The following is an 18,358-nucleotide window of genomic DNA, read 5'->3' on the forward strand; positions in this document are numbered from 1 at the left end:
TGGGGCTGCGATTGGTGGTCCGTGGTTCGCACGTCGCGCGGTGTACATAAGGGAGGGCTTGTGACGCAAGGGCGGCTCAGCACGCGTATTGGTTGCCGCGGGTGCGGGTCTTGCTCGGCGACGCGCTCTCTCCCGAGCCGCTCACTGTATGGTAGAGTCCCAGTGCCCCAGCTGCTGCCGTTGCCGCTGCTGCCGCCGCCGCTGCCGCCGCCTCCATCGCCGCCGCCGCCGCTCCGCGACGACCACCGCCGCCCTCTGCGCTGCAGCCGCCGCCGCCACCACCGCCTGCTGCGCCGCCTCCACCTCGGGACCGGCTGTATGATTAGGCCACAATCTTCAATGAGTAAACATATTCCTGTGAGTGTCGGCTGTGCGTCCCGGGCCAAGCTGAGGCGCTCGGTGTCGCCGCCGCCGCCACCTTTGTTTCGTTCCTCCTGCCGCGGGCTGGCCGGCTCCGAGAGCCGTTCGGGTCCGGGCGGCCGCGCGAGATCGGGATGTGGGGGAGAAACGTAGCTGGCCGGTCATGCCGGGCTTCGGCCCGCCACGTCTGCTCTGCCCCGGGCGCTTCCGCTCCAGGCAGGCGGCGGTTGGCAGCGGGGGAGACCGGTTTACTCTCCCCGCCCCCAGTCGCTGACCACCCGGGGTCCGAAGCGGTTGGGGGCCGAGCGGAGGGTCCTGTGACCGGGTCCGGTCGGGGGGTGACGGCCGGCGGAGGAGGGTGGGTCGGGCCGCTCGGCACAAAAGCCGCTTTGTGACCGCCGCCTCCGCCCTTGTCCCCGGGGGCCGGCGCGCCCCGGCCGTCGGGGAGCCCCCAGCCGACCGTGGAGCTGCTTCCCGGGTCCCTCTTTGTTCCGGAGAGAAAGAAAGCGGCCCGACCGGCCCCACCGCCCCCGGCCGTGTGAATGCTCCTCGGACGCCCGAGGCTCCTGGAGGCGGTGGGTGTCAGGCCCACGGGGAGGTGGTGACGCCACCTCCCCGGAGCCCACCGGAGACCGGCGGGGTGGGGAGGGCTGAGGCGCACATGTCACCCTTTGGCCCCAAATTAAAGAGTGCATTGAGAAGGAGGGAGGGCTGGCGGCCGGGAGACGGGGACACCCGTTGGGCCGGCGGGAGGCGGGTAACGGTTTCCCCTGGGCCTGCCGCCTTTCCTCCCCTCCCCCCGAGCTCCAGGGGCTGGCGCTTCAGGCGCCGGCCCGCCCAGGGAATGGAGCCCGGCCAGGTAGCAGCCCGAGCTGGGCCGGACCAGGGCGCTGGAGACAAAATGGCTTCAGCTTCTCCTGAAAAGGGCGATTCAAACCCGTGATTGCAGCGGACAGTCTCATCTTGAGGGCTGGAGCTTTCTGAGACCTGGGGGTGATCCTGGAGTGCGGGGAGCCCGCCGAGAGATTCCCCCTACCCCTCCTCCCCGGCCCTGCAGCGAGGGCCGGAATCCCTGGTCCTGCTTCCCGGGTGGACCTCGGTGAGCAAGGGAGGAGGCCCCAGTCACCCCCTCCTGTCCTGCTCCCCTGCCTGTCTCCACCTTGTAATTTGAGTTGTTCCGGATTTAACACCACTCCTCGGGCACTGGATAATGGGAACAAGTCGAGTCTTGTCTTTTCTCTGTGGGAGTTGGTCAGGAGAAGGCCACAATTTTGAGAACCCTGGAAAAGTGCCACCACGGACCTCTGTGACATGTGAAGCCAGAAAGCCCCCTAGGCTTGAGTCATTCTGTGATCTCCCGTGTTTTGTTGCCCTTTGGAAGAGGCCTGGATTTAAGGGCATTTTTAATCGGGAATTATTTAAAATTGTTCCCTAAAGCCCTTGTGTCTGTTGTCATTTGTAATTCCATCCTTTAACAGTGTTTCTGGTCAAAACTTTGTGTCTTTTGGTGGTAATGACTACCATTCTAAAATTACCTTTACACTGTAACTGTAAATGAAGACGTCATTTGGATTCAGTGGTCTAAACTTTTTGAATTGGTGCTTGTCGTCCTCTCCACAATACTGTACGTATATATGGTGGGGGCATGGGTGTTCACATGGTTCTTCTGCCTTTGCCCAGCTATAGCTGGCTGTTGGATTGTCAGTATGGTGCTCGAGTCATCTAAAAGTTATATTGGAGAAGGAAATGGTGACATCAAAAATAGGGTAAAATTGGAATGTAGAAGCTAGTAAGGACATTTTGAGGCTCAGATTGCCATTCCAGCTGCTAGCACAGATGATTTTTGAGTTCTAGTAAAAAAAAAAAGATTTGTAAAATGGAATGGTAAGGTTAGTGTTTTCTCTCTAGATGTTGGTTTAGAGACAGTTGTTTCCTGCATATACTCATATAACACAGGTACCAATGAATCTCTATAAAATGTTTTTTTTTCCCCCTCAATTAGTTTGGCCACTTCTGCAGTAGCTAGGAAAAACAAATGGCTAGCTTGACCAGTTGGACCAGTCTTATCAAGACCAGTACTGACATTCCTGTTTCCTAACACAAAGCCATGGTGGGATCAGGAGCATTCCCTGCTTATCTGGAAAACTGTAGATTTGGAATAGATTGTCTCATAGGATAAGCTGGTGACTTTACTTCCACAGTTGCCTAGATTCGACTTGCATCTAAATTGTGTAGAGGGAATTGACGGTTTTCTCGGCTTGTTTTGTAATTTTCTCATTCTTGTAAAGATCACTACTCACATTAAGATACTGCTAGAATTAATTGTTCCCCTTTTTACAAAGGAGGAATCAGGCTTAAGGAAGTGACTTGAGGTGTATGTTAGGAGTCAGTCCAGTTCTTTTTCTAGGACATTACTCTGTCTCTCTTTTCCTGTTAAATGGCCCTTTAGCCATTACTTCTGTACCAAGCCTTAAGGCTCTCTCTTCATGGCTGTCCCTTCCTTCATCCTCTACCCCCCAACCACAAGATGGCTCCACTGAGAAGAGTTAGCTAGGTGGTTTTTTTTGAAGTTATTCCTATATTTCTGAATCTTTCCTTGCCTGAGCAAAATCCCTCTGGCAGAAATCATTGACAGATTTGTAAAAATAGCCTCTAAATAGAAATCACTTTCTCACATCTCTTCTCCCTCTCTTCTTTCTTTGCTACTAATCTAATGCTTATGTTTGTGTTCCCCCCTATACCCCACAAATATGGACACATGCCAGCTGAAGAAATTAAAATATACATGTGTTATTGTATTGTGGGACCATTAGTATTTAATCATGCCAAATTTTTGTTAAATTACTAGTTTATACAATTGGCTATAAACTTCACCCTTACCGCCATTCATCTTAACTCAAAAGTCAGTCAGTGCCAGCTATCATATGCACATTAAAGTAATAATTCAATATGTAGTTTATTGTGTTATTAATCAAGTAACAGCTTGATTTTTTTCCAGTATAAGTATTGTTCTCACACCTACAAGTCTTGGGATGAAAATAAATTAGTTTGGTGTGTTTTTAAAAAATGTACATATTGACAGCACTTTACAGTGCCCTCTGACATAGATTGTGTCACTGACAGATTGTGGCCATGTCTAGGCTAGTAATAGAAATTCTGTTCAAACTTTACTTAACTGGACTTTGACTTACCTGATTCTTGTCAGGCCATATTTTTTAAATGACCTGCCAGTATTTGCAGTAACAACCTCTCAACTCTTGACTTTATCAAATTTTAAAATTGCAAACCATTACCATTATCTTTATGAGTCTTTACCAAATTAAATTGTGCTTTATTTCTGTATATTTTCTTAAATTCCCTGGAATATAAATATTTACCTTTCCATTTAATTTGCAGGATTTGGACATGGTTTATTCTCAAGTTTTAGTTTGTTTTAAAAATGGAGTTTGCACTGTGGTATCTCATCTAAAGTTAAAATATCTGTTGCAAAAAGCTTATATTGATTAACCTAGAATTACTCCCATATAATCCTAATCTATTAAATTTGTACACATTTCAGTGTGAAATGTTTTTCTTGGAGTAGCTATCCAATTATTTTGACCTGTCCTTTTGAAGTATTAGGAGGAAAAAAAAAACTGAGTGTACAGAAAACTTATCATATTCTCACAATACAGAAGATCTATTTACAATGAGGTTTTTTCTAGATTTTTAGTATTTTGTGTACCATATATGGTGTGAAGTTTTTATACTTCATGTACTCAGTCAATTTTTGATGAAAGAAGACCAAAACTTGATTTAAATTTAGTTCTCTTTGGAAAGGTACCAGTTTCATAAAAATGAACTAGCTTTTTCCAAGTTGGGTAGCATCCCTAGCATCTTTTTGACCCCAGAAAAGAAATTTTGCTCTTCTCCCTTTTGTGTCAGCAGGAAATTCCAAAAAGACCACCCTGACCCTGAGGTTTTAAACTAAGCCCAGATTTTTTTTTAATCATAGCCTACCTAGAAAGGGAAGCAGAAATCTTAATGAAAGCAAAGTTAGGCAGCAGGAGATCTGATTTATATACCTGAAGTACCAAAGACAGAGGGGCTTTGATAAAAACTTTCTTACTGAAAAATTAGACTAGAAATTTAATATATTTTTATTCCTTATGTGTGTATATGCATATATGTATATGTACATATATATAAATTTTCTGAAATTGTCATGATCCTCACAGTATTCTACATTTAAATCTACTAACAGCATTTCAAGTTACCTAGTTTTTGTAAATTCCACATTTTATACTTTAATTCAGAGGTCTTGGTATTAAGCTTGTAGCAAATTTCATATTATTATGTATTTCCATTTGAATTTCAATACTATTTTTTGTGATTTCTACTTAAATTTTTCTTTATTCCAACTTTATTATAGAATTAGCAGTCTAGACAGATTTGCAGAGGCCAATTTAGTCTTATATTCAGTTCTCCACCCCACCTCCCACCTCCCTTTTAAAACATGTCAGTTAAGTGACTTGCCAAAGATTACAGTGCTCAGAGGCAGAATTTGGAATGTTTAAAATCTCTTTTACCAGGGCTTGAGATGAAGAACAGGATTGGACATGAAACGATTCTCTCTTTTTAACAAATAAGATAGGGATTCTTTATCCCTATCTTATCCTACTTTACCTCAAACACAGACTTTTAACATTTTAGAAATAGATCACTGAATTTATTTGGTCTCACCACAAATCTGGTTGGAACATCAGTAAAGTCCCATTAGAAAGCTGTGTTTCAGTCTGTGCTACTGAGTTTACTTGGCATGTATTATTAATTTTTAGTACAGTAAATACATTGAGGCAGCTTGGTATAATAGAAAGAACACCTCAGTTGGCAGTCAGCAGACCTGAATTCTGGTCTTGACTCTTCTCTTGTGTTCCTTTTTGGCCTTTAGTAAGCCTCAAACTCCCTGAGCCTATATTTCCTTATCTCTAAAATGGGGGTACTTGAAGAAAAATGGATATTTTTTTATAAGCTTTAAAAAGCCAAAATTTTTAATCTGGGATCTATGCCCTTTAAAAAATATATTTTGATTACTTTAAACATAATTTATTTTCTTTGACTTTATGTATTTTGTTTTATACATTTAAAAATATTCTTTTATCAGACTGTCAAAGCAGTCTAACATAAAAGGTTAAAATCCTCACTTTAACATGAAGAGGCCAAAATGGAAGAATATCTCTGAAGGACCAAGTTGTGTCAGTTGATGCAACACTTTTTTTTTTTTTAAATTCAAAAGGCAAAGAAAATAGATTTTATTTCAAAGCAAAATTATAATACTTAATGTCAGGTGACATACCTGATTCTTCTAGCTAGTGTTATAGCAGTCATTGCTATCCTATAAACATTGAGAGGGAGAAATATGTCTTTAAAATTTTACCACACTCACAAAAGTTTAGAATTTGCTTGGTTTTATAGTTTGGTCACTGGAAGTTGACATACGTTGCATTTTTTTTTTCACTTAAGCTAAAATGATGCTTTTACTTCTAATGATATTGTTAAAACTTAGGAATTGTTCTTTTTGATAAAACATTAGAAATTATTCCTTCAGGCTAGACACCTTTTCAAAGTTACATTGGCATACTACTATTCCTAACTAAGGAAGACTCTTTTAGTTAGTAACTTAATCAACTTGCACGGATGGATGTGGAATAGTACGTATTATATCAAACTTTTTCTTAACTGTTTCTATGAGGGATGTCATGGAGGCAGGGGTGGTGTGGGGTGGGATACATTGAAAAAGTAGCCAATACAAAAGCAAAAATAAATTAAAATGTCGTATTTTGTAGTAAAAGTGAAAAAGATTGACTTAATAGTCCTTTATACCATAAGACTAAATTAGGTGCTGTAAAGTTTGATTATTTTTTTTCCCTATACTACTCTGTTCTTTTTCCAACTGTAATAACTAAAGTTTTCTCTTTCCCCCCCTACAGCAGTTCTGTGGTGTTCTTGGTCACACATTTATGGAGTTTCTGAAGGGCAGTGGAGACTATTGCCAGGCACAGCACGACCTCTATGCAGACAAGTGAACTGTAGAAATTCATTACTACTCCACCAAGAAGCCCCCTTAAGAGCGGTTAACCTGGACACGAAGTGTTGAATTGAAATTGGCAGAGCATTTTACAAGAGTTCTGACCTGGATGGGGTAAACCTCAGTGCACTGCCTTTCTTTTGCCTCAGTATTACTGGATTGAAGAATTGCTGCTTCTTGTTAGGACGTTCATTTCATTTCCCATTGCTCTCAACTTCATTCTTAAAGCGCTGAGAATTTCAGGTGGAGTATAGTGAAGGAGACTTCAGTTTCTTTACATCACTTCTGTATTCAAATTTTTAAACCCTTTCATAACCTTATTGAGTGTTTTTTAATTAAATTGACATGGCTCGAATGAACCGCCCAGCTCCTGTGGAAATCACCTACAAGAACATGAGGTTCCTTATTACACACAACCCAACCAATGCAACCTTAAACAAATTTATAGAGGTAAGTATGGAAATAAATATTACTTGATTAATTGCTTTCCTTTTTAACAGCAACAGCAATTTAGTTTAAGAATTGTAAATTTGCTTTTGGAAAAAAGTATGCATGGTGATTGCCCTTACCTAATACTTTAGGAATTTTAGATGCAATGCATTGGGGGGGCAAGGGGGGTTTTCCAGTCATTAGTCCCAGGAATAAATAAAATACATCAGAATGAAGTGGCTTGTAAATTAACCTCAAAAATAGAAAAAGATGTCTTTATTCCATAAAGAAGCTGACATGAGTTAATTTTGGATCTAGAAATTCTTCATTTAGGTTCTTGGTCATTAATCTTCAAAAAAAGAACTGTATTTTACAATTCTGATCTGATTCAATTAGTAGTTCATTGGCACCTTAGTCAGGCAAAGACATAGTATAATTTCAGTAAGTCAAAAATGCTGACATCCAAATGGACTTCCTGTTTCCCCTCCTTGGCTAAGGACAAGCTGCTAAGCTCCACCTCATAACAATAGTCCAATCTCATTTAGTCAAACTTGTTACTACCAACTCTAGCCCTCTTTGGAGGAAGAAATAATACCCTTGCATTTTCCATTTCATTGTGGTATACTGAAAGAAGACTCTAATGACATATTATATGTAATCCACCTTTTAAAAGTAAGGAATACACAAGCCCACACAATCCTGAAGATCGGTTTCATTAGTCTACCACTAAATATCCTGCTGAAATTTTCTTTTATAAGCTGGTTTACTGAAGAGGGACACATACCTGGATATAGCCCAATATTACACTTATACCTTAGTTTTTAGAATAAATTCATTAAGACAATTATGAATATTTGAGGGCTTGCATTTTTTTTAAAATAGTTTTGAGTTTTTTAATTGTAGGACTATTGTAAAGGGATTACTAGTTAAAGATTTCATGAAAAGGTCTGCAGATTAGATTGCAGCTAGTCCTGAATGATCTATGTTGGTCCTTCTAGGTTTTTTCATGTTGCCATCACCTTTTGCTTTCCTAAAGGCTTATATTTTTTTAAATTCAGAATTAACTAAGAAGAAAACGGAAGAAACCAAGTAAATTATTCCTGCTCAGAAGACTAGGAGGACTTTGTTTGAAAGTTACATATACTACACAGTCTCTAAACTTTCTGTCCTTTCTTTCCTAACATATTGCAAAATTTATATAAGGAAATGGATTATAATTTTAACTACATTTCATTATGAATGTAAGTCCTCTGATATTGTATTTTAGTTCTCAGATCTCAGAGGTCATAATGTAGGTTGCCTCAATAGTTAATTTACTAAGATTTAAGTATTATCTTTTAACTTTTTTAAAGAAATAGCTAGTCACTTTTTATTCTGTGTGTGGTTTCTTGTAAAAGTGAGTAAATTATTGAGAATAAAAAAGTTGGACTAGAATACTTCCAAGGTCTCTTCCAGTTCTAACTCTGATCCTATGAAACGACTTTTCTCATTTCAACTCTTTGAATAGTAATGGCCGTTAGTTGTAATGAATCATTTATTAATGTGTATGATATTGCATGTTTTATTGGTTTGAAATAGTAAAATATTACAACATAAGGTGCTTGCTTGTTTGTTTTTTCATTTATTTGTTTATTTTAAGGAACTCAAGAAGTATGGAGTTACTACAGTCGTAAGAGTATGTGAAGCTACTTATGACACAACCCTTGTGGAGAAAGAAGGCATCCAGGTTCTGGTAAGTGATTTTAAATTTTTATTGTCATGTTGTTTCCTACCAAATTTCATCCAAAAATATTTACCCAGTTTTAACTACTTTTCTAAAGGTAGTAAGAGCATTGACTTATAAGAAATTAATTCTTTATGAATATTTATGAAATTAATGTGGGGAAAATATATTAATGGAAAACTTGTACCGCTTGAATTGTGGATTTAAGGAACAGAGGGTGCATGCTCACCAGAGCTTTACCTGGTTTATAATTTATTGATAGTAAAGCAAAGAATACAGTGAGGATATGTGCCAGCCTGTAATATAACTACCCAGGTCCCTTTTACTCTGATTCAGGATATGCTGCAGCACATGTGAGATCTGACAAAGAAGATAATTGTAGTGGCTCCTGAACATTGTGGTTTACTTACCCTGTTTTATACTCACTCTAACCTTAAAATGGCTAGGCCAGTAGTTTATAAAACTAGAATTCCCCTTCACAGGTACTCTGTAAGTACCAATACCTAGAATGGTTACGATACTATTTGTGTTTCAGGATTGGCCTTTTGATGACGGAGCACCACCATCCAACCAGATTGTTGATGACTGGCTAAACCTAGTGAAAGCTAAATATCGTGAAGAACCTGGTTGTTGCATTGCTGTTCACTGTGTTGCAGGTCTTGGGAGGTAAATAGAATTTTTAAATCTGTTACGATTTCTTGGTAGACTAAGGTAAAAAGTTTGCCTAATTCATTTGTGTATTATATTTGTATTACAGTTATGTTTAGTAAAATGATAAAAACATTCCAAAGCCTAACAAATGTGGGGGGTTTTTTACCCATCACATTTCTCCCTTTTATGAGTCCATGGTTTATTTGGTGATTAGTCCACAGATAAACATTTTTCAAATTTAGCAATACACAGTGAGTTTTACAGCATACCTGCAATTTTAACCTCATCCCTTATCTCACCCTAACACAGATTGATTTCTTTGGAATTTAAGTAAAGCTTAATCAGATTCAGCAAGCATGTGCTAAATACCTACCTTGTGCAGTGCTAGACACCAGGGTCCTTCCCTAAAGGAGTTAAAAAAAATATTAGAGATTCTTTCTGGAAGTCTGGTACTTATGAAATTCAAGGTAATATTTGTGTATTTTTGTTTAATAGAGAGAAATATAAGATGAGTAATATTTTGAGCTCTTTGAAATGTTGCACTTTGAGTACCGTGTCTTTCTTAATAAATATTTAATAAATTAAAATAATAAATATTTGGAGAGTCAGACCACAATGAAATGCTTATGAAAATTGTGAAAATAGAAGTGAAGTATTTTTCCCCTTTGGTCTCCACACCGTTAGTAGAGTATACACTCCACTAGTATAGGATTGGAAGGGAGATTTCTGTGACAGTGCTATTTTGAGACCCTTTCGCCTCTGGAAAACAATAGGTTACATAGTGTTAGAGATATTTTTGTTTGTTTTTATTATATTTGCCAGTTTCAAGCTTAATTTAGCTGCAAAGTCAACAAAGAGGCAAAGTTAGCAACGTATTTTTCAGTCTACCTGGTACTAATATTTTGGGAATTGTTTTTTATTTCTCTGTATGCCCTACTTTTAAATTAAAAACAAATACGTTTGCTAGGGATTTACCTAAGGAAAGAAAATCTAGTAGAGGCCAAGTTGTGGTGTTAGGTTGTTTTTTTTTTTTTGTTTTGTTTGTTTGTTTTTTTGGGTTGTTTTTTTAATCACCAAAATTTCCCTTGGTATCTTTCTCCTCACCCATCTCAGAGCTATCCCATCTTTCTTAAAGGCAAAAGAAGACAGAAGAAATCAGCAAAACTGCTAAGTAGTACAGACATATAAGCAGAATGTGCAGTGTACCATATTTGTGGACCTCCCAAAGGGAGAATGGGGTGTTTATGGAGCCATACTTGGTCTATGTAGTTTCGCAATATCCACTTTTGTTTTGTAGTTCTTTCCATGTACGTTTCTGTAGTCATTGTGTATATTGTTTTATTGGCCCTGCTTGCTTCCCTTTGCATTAGTTCATTTAAATATTTCTATGTTTTTCTGTATTCCATCATACTCATCATTTTTCATAGCACAGTAATAATCCATTACATTTATATACCACATTTGTTCCACATTGAATGGCTATCCACTTGTTCTATTCTTTGTTCAAAGTTCTGCTATAAATATTATGATGTATATAATAGGGACTTTTTTATCAGTGCAAGTCAAGTTCTTTAAATAAATACCATTATTTTAAAAAAAATTTGTGACAGTAAGATTTCCTCAGTCTGACTCAGTCTTTGATACAGTAGAACTGTAGTAAGTTTGTTGCGGGATGTGATACAGTTATAACAGCCATTATCATGTCCTATTAGTGTCCTGTAGGAGGACTGCTTGATCTTTTAGTAACATGTTTTATACAATGATGAATAATCCACCACCACAAATACATTCCCTGATTTCTTCCTACTATGTATAATGGCTCTAAGGAAAGTGTCTATTATTTACATTGCAGTGGGGAGAAGGACATTAAATGAGGTCTGATTGTGTCATCAAATGAAGAGTTATTCTTCATCCATTTGACTCCCTATCTTTTACCTTGAGGTATCTCAGCCACATGTGTTCTTGAAACATTTGTTCAAATAAGTGAAAAGATCTTTAAAGGGAGAAAATAATCAAGGAAATGAGTCCAGTGTCCTCTTCTTTCTCTTATGTTCAAAACAGTTATTTTCACTTATTCCTTTGTTGGCAAAAGGTCACTCACTTGTGAAATATAGAATTCATTCTTCCTTTCCTGATGGTGACTTGAAGTAGAAGAGAATGGTCTTACATTTCAGTTATTCCCTACAAAAGTCATCCAAGAATATATATTAAAAATAAATGCTCTTGCTGTCTTGTCCCTTAGCCCACTCCTAATCTTTTCTTTTCCCACCCAGGTTTTTAATAAACAAATTTTTAACTTGTTATCCTTTCCCTTCAGAACAAACATGAATTAGAATAGTAACTTTGGCAAATAAACAGATGACCTTTGGGTTGGACTAGCAATTTTTATTACTTTTGGTCAATTCATTTACTAAAATTCTCCTACCAGAGCTCCTGTGCTCGTTGCCCTTGCTCTAATCGAAGGAGGAATGAAGTATGAAGATGCAGTGCAATTCATAAGACAGTAAGTATCAATTTTTTTAAAGTTAAAGTTCTGATAGACTAAGCTCATTTATGCCCACCTGCTCCCAGAATCTTTCATCTGGTGATAACAAGGAACTAGTGTTACATAAATTATAATAGTCAGGTGTAGGGTACAACAAGAGTAAAGTCAGGGACAGGGAGCTAAGTCAACCAGCATTTATTAAGCACCTGCTATTGCTTAGTCACCATTCTAAGTGCTGGAGATACAAAGAAAGGCAAAAAAAAACCAGCCTCTGCTCTCAAGCAGCTCAGTCTAAGGGGGAGGACAACCTGCAAACAACTGTACAAACAAGTTACATGCAGTATACATTGGAGACGATCTCAGAGGGAAGGGACTAAGATTAAGGAGGACTGGGAAAGACTTTTTGCTGAAGGTGGTACTTGGTATTTCAGTTGAGACATCATGTTTGCACAGAAAATTAATCTGGCATGAATGAAACTGGAGGGAGCATACGTTGGCATTATAGTCAAGTGGTAATGGAGGGAGGGGCTATCTAAGGTGTTAGTGGGAGTAGGACAGTATGCATGTGAATAGAATAAATGGCCACAAATAGGATATGGATTACATTTAAAGACAGCAAATGGTAGTAAAGTTGTTGTAGATCTGGTTTTTTTATATGTTAAATTTGTGATACCAAAAGGAAATACAAGTAGATCTAGTAGGAAGTTTAGTTTCTTGGTACAAGTCATAATTTATATTGTTATGAAATTACTTATAATCATGTTTTTATGCATCAAGAAATTCTAATGTGGGGTTCTAGAATTTTTTTTCTCATTCCTTCCTTAAAGTGAGAATAGTGACTTCCTCTATAAAACCCCTACCTGCTGAGCAGTAGGAGTTGAACTTTCAGCTCCAAGTCACTAATGATGACTCCTCTACCAGGAGGGAAAAGTTAGTCTCTTATTAGAAACCCTTCATAGCCCTCCCATTTCTTGGTGCCCGCTGGCTCCTTCTCAGTCATCATCTGTTTTCTTTGCATCCATGGACTACACTCTTGAATTGATCTACTTGCTTCACTGCTATCACATGTTCATTTGGCTTTTTCCTTTTCTGGTCCATTGTGAAATAGGATTAAATCTTTCATTTAGCCCTCTGAGATTTAGTAAGGGTTTTTGTTGTTGCTGTTTTTACCGCTCCTTAACAAGAGAGAAGAAATTGTCTAATAAGAAAATTTGCATTTTGGTGTTCCTGTTTCACCCATTCCACCTCCCATATATTCATGTTCTTTTTTCCATTTAACACTTCCATTTAGGGAAGAAAAATCCACTTTTTTCACTCTTAGTAATGTTAACATTTAGTAGGAAAATTATATTGATATTATGCCTATATTTCAAGGAAGCATGGGCTTATTTTAGATATTTGACCAAAAAAATACTTTTAAATGATCTGTGGCAAGGAACCAGTGAGTTCGGCAAGGATTGTCAATAATTCCTCCTCTTTGACTAGTCAGGGCACTATACTGAATGGAATAAGATGTGCAAGCAAATATTAGAAATTTGTTGGTTTTGTTTTTGTTTTTAATAGAAAACGTCGTGGAGCATTTAACAGCAAGCAACTTCTTTACTTGGAGAAGTATCGTCCTAAAATGCGGCTGCGCTTCAAAGACTCAAATGGTCACAGAAACACCTGTTGCATTCAGTAAAGCTGAGCTGCCTATGTTATTGCCTTGGAAGCAGAAATTGGAGACAGGACCTGGGGCAAATTACATACATAAGTAGCCAACATAGAGGCTTGATGATTAAGTCTAACGAAGCTTCCATAGGAATATTTTAAAACAATTTTATAGGTTACAGGCTTGGCAGAAATGCAGCTTCTGTCTTTGGATTACTAACAACCTGTTCGGACACTTAGTAAAAGATTCTTGCTGTTCAGCCTTTGGAACTTATTGTTTATCATTTGTATCAATTGAACTTTCCTGAAATCATGCAGTATTGAGTTACAAATCTTACTCAAATCTATTTCCCAATACCAGAGTCTTATCAGCAAATATGAAATTTTAGAGAGATTAGGTGCCAAAATACCCAGCACAATGCTTACATATTTTCAGTATCATACAGAACATCCTGGGAACTACAGATAGTAACATGAACCCGATGTGGTTCTTATTCCTTCAGTCATTTCAATATTGAAGATAGGGCCTATATGGTAATTGCCTGCTCACTGTATGTTTACATCTCCCACAGTCGCACTAGAATATCAGGATTTGCACAACCATTCATTTTGTTGGATTTTACTAAGTCTTATGGTGATACTTTAATGTCTTTCTGTAAACCTTTGTCTCATTTTGTGCTGTTACCAAGACCTGCATTTTGAAAAAAGATCACAATTCTCTGGTTGAAAATCCATGTAAAGATCTACACATTGTACAGAAGCACACAAAGTCTTTAATGTCTCCAGACAATAAGCCTTACAGTTAATTTAATGTTCGCACTAATGGGGTGCAACTTGACAGGGAGGGCCTGAAAAGGATGGGAGGGGGCTATTAAATATTTCTAGTAAAATGTTGCCTTTGTCTTGTGCAGGAAGTATAGAATATGCCCTTTACTTTAGGAAATATTTTTTAAAAGGTAGAGATGCTTTGTTATTGTAGCTAAAGCAATTCTTAATCATAAAATTCTGAAAATCTTGTAATTTCTTTTACTGTACCTATTGAAAGTTGTTTACCAACTATTGCTTTTGTTGAAAGTGATTTTTCTCCCCTCCTTCCCCATTCTTCTCTCCCCCACCCCTGCCCTGGGAAAAAAATTGGGTTCTTGCTATGAATTGAGCAGACCTCTAATATTTTGTATGCCTTTTGAGCTTGTGTAACTTAATATTTGGATACTTGATAATTTGTTTTATTATGTAATTGATAAAATGGTGATGTGTATTAATGTTAGTTCAACCATATATTTATACTGTCTTGGGAATGTGTGGTTATAGTTCTGTGGGAGAAATAATTTTCCAGTGTTCACCAGCTTGTAAAATCTAGTGCGAGAGCTTAAACATCTAAATAAATAAGTACTGAAACGCACTTACCACTATTGAGGTTGTTTTGTTTAAATTTAACAGCAACTTTTATTCATGACTTTTATAGTCTCTTTACTTGACATATTAAATAGTTATCCTATCACCCTTTATAAATGGAAAATAAATATTAGTGATGTTCTCGCCTATAGGTACAGCTGAAGGGAGTGAGAACTGCTGTTAGATTTATTCTGAAAACATTTACCAGGATCACATTCGTATTTTTAAGATCTACAATAAATGCCCTGAATTAACTAGGCATGTGTACCACTGGACTACAGTGTAATAGCCTGGAAGATGATTTAAAAAATTTAAAGCCAATCCTTGGGTTATCTTGCTGTGTACACTGCAGCATGCTTGATGCTTTAAAAAGGTAATCAAAGATAAAGCCATCTATTGCTTTTACATAGAGAATTGTTTATTCTCTATTTTAAAATTTTAATAAAAGTTATTTCACAGCACTGCATTCTGTAATTAGCAGCAACTATTAATGTAAATATTAGGTTACCATGATTAAATGAGTTTCATATTTTTCCTGGATAAAACAAAACTTCATTCTCTCCTGAGTTCTTACTGAGACCATTATAGAATTGAACTCAGTGTAATGCCTAAATATGTGTTGAGAAATGGAAAAAAAAAAATTTTGTCTCACTATTGAGCATCTGGATTTTGAAAAGATTGACCTAAGTTTTTCACATCTTGTAGACAAAGCACACCATTAATTATAACTTTTAGTAAAATGTTGGGTTGGAGTTAGACTTGAAATGCAGGTTTTGAGTTTTTTTGTCTGATGTTTTTGAGAAGAACCAGAGGAAGAATTAGAGCACTATAGGTACTCTCCAACTAAAGAAAATTATTACTAAAAATTTGCTTATAATTTGAATTTCCTTTTACTTTGTTTGGAATCCACACCAAAAAAAAAAAACTTTATCATAGAAATATAAATGCTGGTGGTTTTCACATTAGCCTGAAACATTCATTTTAGATTTTAGCTCAAGTCACCCTGGGTTCTTTTAAGGCTATGCCAGAACCCGAGTTCAAGGAAAGGGCACCAAACTGAAATTCCCTGTTTCAGCACTTTCTGAAGTGGATCCCAACTTCACTTCCAAGCCTTATGTTAAAACCTTTCATGAACTATATGTTCCCAAAACATCCCTCAATTTTATTGTGCATTTGTTTTTCACCTTTCGCCATCTGCAAAGTTTACCCTTAACATCATCCTCTACTCCTATCTACAGTTAATCTTTGTGATGGTTAGTTTCTCTTCTGCCTTCATTTGCCTCATTGTATCTATAATCAACTAAGCTCCATGGAGAGGAAGAACTGGATTATTTTCATTTTTCTTCACAATTTTGCATTATAATTTTATTGAAATGTTTTCAGTCCTGGCAGTGTAAACCTTCCCCTCCCCCACTTCCCCTTAGAGAAAGAACACTTTCACCAGATTTCGGGAGGCAACAGCAGGCAAAATTTTGAAATCCTTGATTTGCTTTCTTGTGTCCTTCCATTTTACCTTTTTGTGATTCTGCTTCCTACCTCTTAATAGAACTCTTACCAAGCATCCATTTCCACATGATAATATCTCCTTAGGCAGCAGTAGATCAGAACTGTCCTTAATCCTAAAATGTCAAGAATAGAAACTATCTGCCTCCCTCTGATCAAAACTCACTGTTCTCTCAGTATGGTATCAGCTGAGAACTAAGAGAAAAACAAATTCTTATACTATGGTGAATGACTAGTTCTATAACCCAAGGTATTTAATTTTTCAAAGTATTTGTTAATTCAAATAAATTAATTGGCATGTCCTAGAATACTGTAGTGTAGTCAAAAAATGCAGTTTTGGAGAAGGAAGATACAGAAGAGAGCAATTAAATGGGCCAACCCATTTTCTCTGGCAGACTACACCTGGGCTCAGCTCTCTTTAGGCATTCTATGTTTCACAGCATTTCCATTTCTACTTCCAAACCCAGAGATTTTTCAAAAACTCCAGGTTTGTATCCCACCTCCCTTCCTCCAAGAGTTGGGAAAGCAGTGTGTATAGTCTTATCTAATAATTGTATTTTTTATACTTAATAAATTTTTAGTTTTGTCCTCACAACAACCCTTTGAAGCATGTAGGGGAAGTATTAGATTTTTCAATTTTATAGATAACAGATGCAGAAGTTAGTTTTTATTTAAGACCACACAGCTAGTATGTGACAGGTCTCCCTACTTCCTCCTGTGGAAGAAATTTTTCCAGGGCTGAAAACTCCAGGACAGCTGCTATCTTCTGATTCCTAATCAATACTCTTACTCCTTTTTAAATTTGGGAACTGCCTATATTTCAATTGATTTATACTAGACTAATATGGATTGTGCTTACTAAGACATGATCATGAATATTAAATTTAATTGGCTCATTTGTTTTTACAAGCATTTATTATCCATATCTACACCCAATATTGAGCATTTTTTTGAGGAAAAAGCCTTTATAACATGTATATGTGTATATATGTTGGTATGTATTAGTCTAGCAAAACATTCTCACACTGATCATATCTAAAACTAATGCAATAAAAATTACATTTCATAAGAGGCCTTTGAAGAAAGATTTGAAAAGTAATTGGCAACTAAACGTAGTGCTAAAGAAGTGGTAGCTCAAAGAACGAATTATAGAAATAACAAGTTTAACCATAAAAGATAGCAGAGACAACAGAGAACTTGACAACAAAATACATGGGTTGCAATGAAAGCAGTCCTTGGGAGAGATTTTCTATCAATAAAAGAGAGAGAGCAAATAAATGAAATCTGAACAACAAATCCATTCTCTCAACTAACAATGAAGGAGAAATTTTACAAATGAAAGGAGGGATGAATTGGAAACAAAAAGATAATTCAATTAATAAAAACTAGGAGCTTTAAAAAACTAGAAGTAATAAATAGTTGGCTAATCTGATTTTTTTAATGGGAAAATCAAGTATCAGAAATGAATAGAATAACAATTGGAAATGAAATCAAATTATTTTGCTACATCCTAACAAAATTGATAAAGGAAATGAATGCTTAGTTAAAAAAAAATACTAGATTAACAAAAGAAAACTTACTTAACTTAGTCCAATTTTTTAAAAAAAGACATTAAGCTGTAAATGAACTCTCAAAAACCTCCAGGACCCGATGGATACCACAAGTGAATTCTAACACATTTAAAAAACATTTCCAAAATTGCATAAACTTTTCAAAAGTATGTAAAATAGTATATTTCTATGATACAAATATGATCTTGATAACTAAACCAGAGATAAAGGTGAGAAATCTATTGACCAGTGTTCATAATGAAAAATTATTTTTCAAAATTGAAAATATCAACAAATAGGCTACAGCAACATAATACAAATGTTATAAACTATGATCTGGTTGGATTTATATCAGGATTGAAAAACCACATGATTTTATAATCATACTGAAAAGACTTTTGACAAAATCCAAAACCTTTTTCTGTTAAAAAAAAAACATAAAAATAGACTTTTGCTTAAATATAGTAAGCAATATCTGTCTAAAACCAAAAGAAAATATATATAATAGGAAAAGAGACCTTTCCAATAACATCAGGGGCAATTCA

General features: G+C 37.2%; 1 protein-coding gene across 2 annotated transcripts; it reads left to right on the forward strand.

The window, feature by feature from the left end:
* The first annotated feature begins 249 nt into the window (after positions 1-249).
* On the forward strand, positions 250-14,767 carry PTP4A1 (protein tyrosine phosphatase type IVA, member 1). Of its 2 annotated transcripts, none has more exons than XM_027852909.1 (6): positions 250-357; positions 6,330-6,877; positions 8,496-8,588; positions 9,115-9,245; positions 11,659-11,733; positions 13,279-14,767. In XM_027852909.1, the coding sequence occupies exons 2-6, from the start codon at positions 6,773-6,775 to the stop codon at positions 13,394-13,396; spliced, it is 522 nt and encodes a 173-aa protein (XP_027708710.1). In that variant the 5' UTR covers positions 250-357; positions 6,330-6,772; the 3' UTR covers positions 13,397-14,767. The 2 variants fall into 2 exon arrangements, with proteins under 2 accessions (XP_027708710.1, XP_027708711.1); XM_027852910.1 differs by having other exon boundaries at positions 267-357; positions 6,333-6,877.
* Positions 14,768-18,358: the final 3,591 nt, after the last annotated feature.

The sequence above is a fragment of the Vombatus ursinus genome, unplaced genomic scaffold, assembly GCF_900497805.2.
Source record: "Vombatus ursinus unplaced genomic scaffold, bare-nosed wombat genome assembly UNPS02009835.1, whole genome shotgun sequence".
Lineage (NCBI taxonomy): Eukaryota > Metazoa > Chordata > Mammalia > Diprotodontia > Vombatidae > Vombatus > Vombatus ursinus.

Excerpts from the sequence above, each read along its gene's own strand:
- PTP4A1 (XM_027852909.1), top strand. The coding sequence starts at position 6,773 with ATGGCTCGAATGAACCGCCCAGCTCCTGTGGAAATCACCTACAAGAAC. Across the intron at positions 8,589-9,114 it reads AAGAAGGCATCCAGGTTCTG|GATTGGCCTTTTGATGACGG; the intron begins GTAAGTGATTTT and ends TTTGTGTTTCAG. Across the intron at positions 9,246-11,658 it reads TGTGTTGCAGGTCTTGGGAG|AGCTCCTGTGCTCGTTGCCC; the intron begins GTAAATAGAATT and ends TTCTCCTACCAG.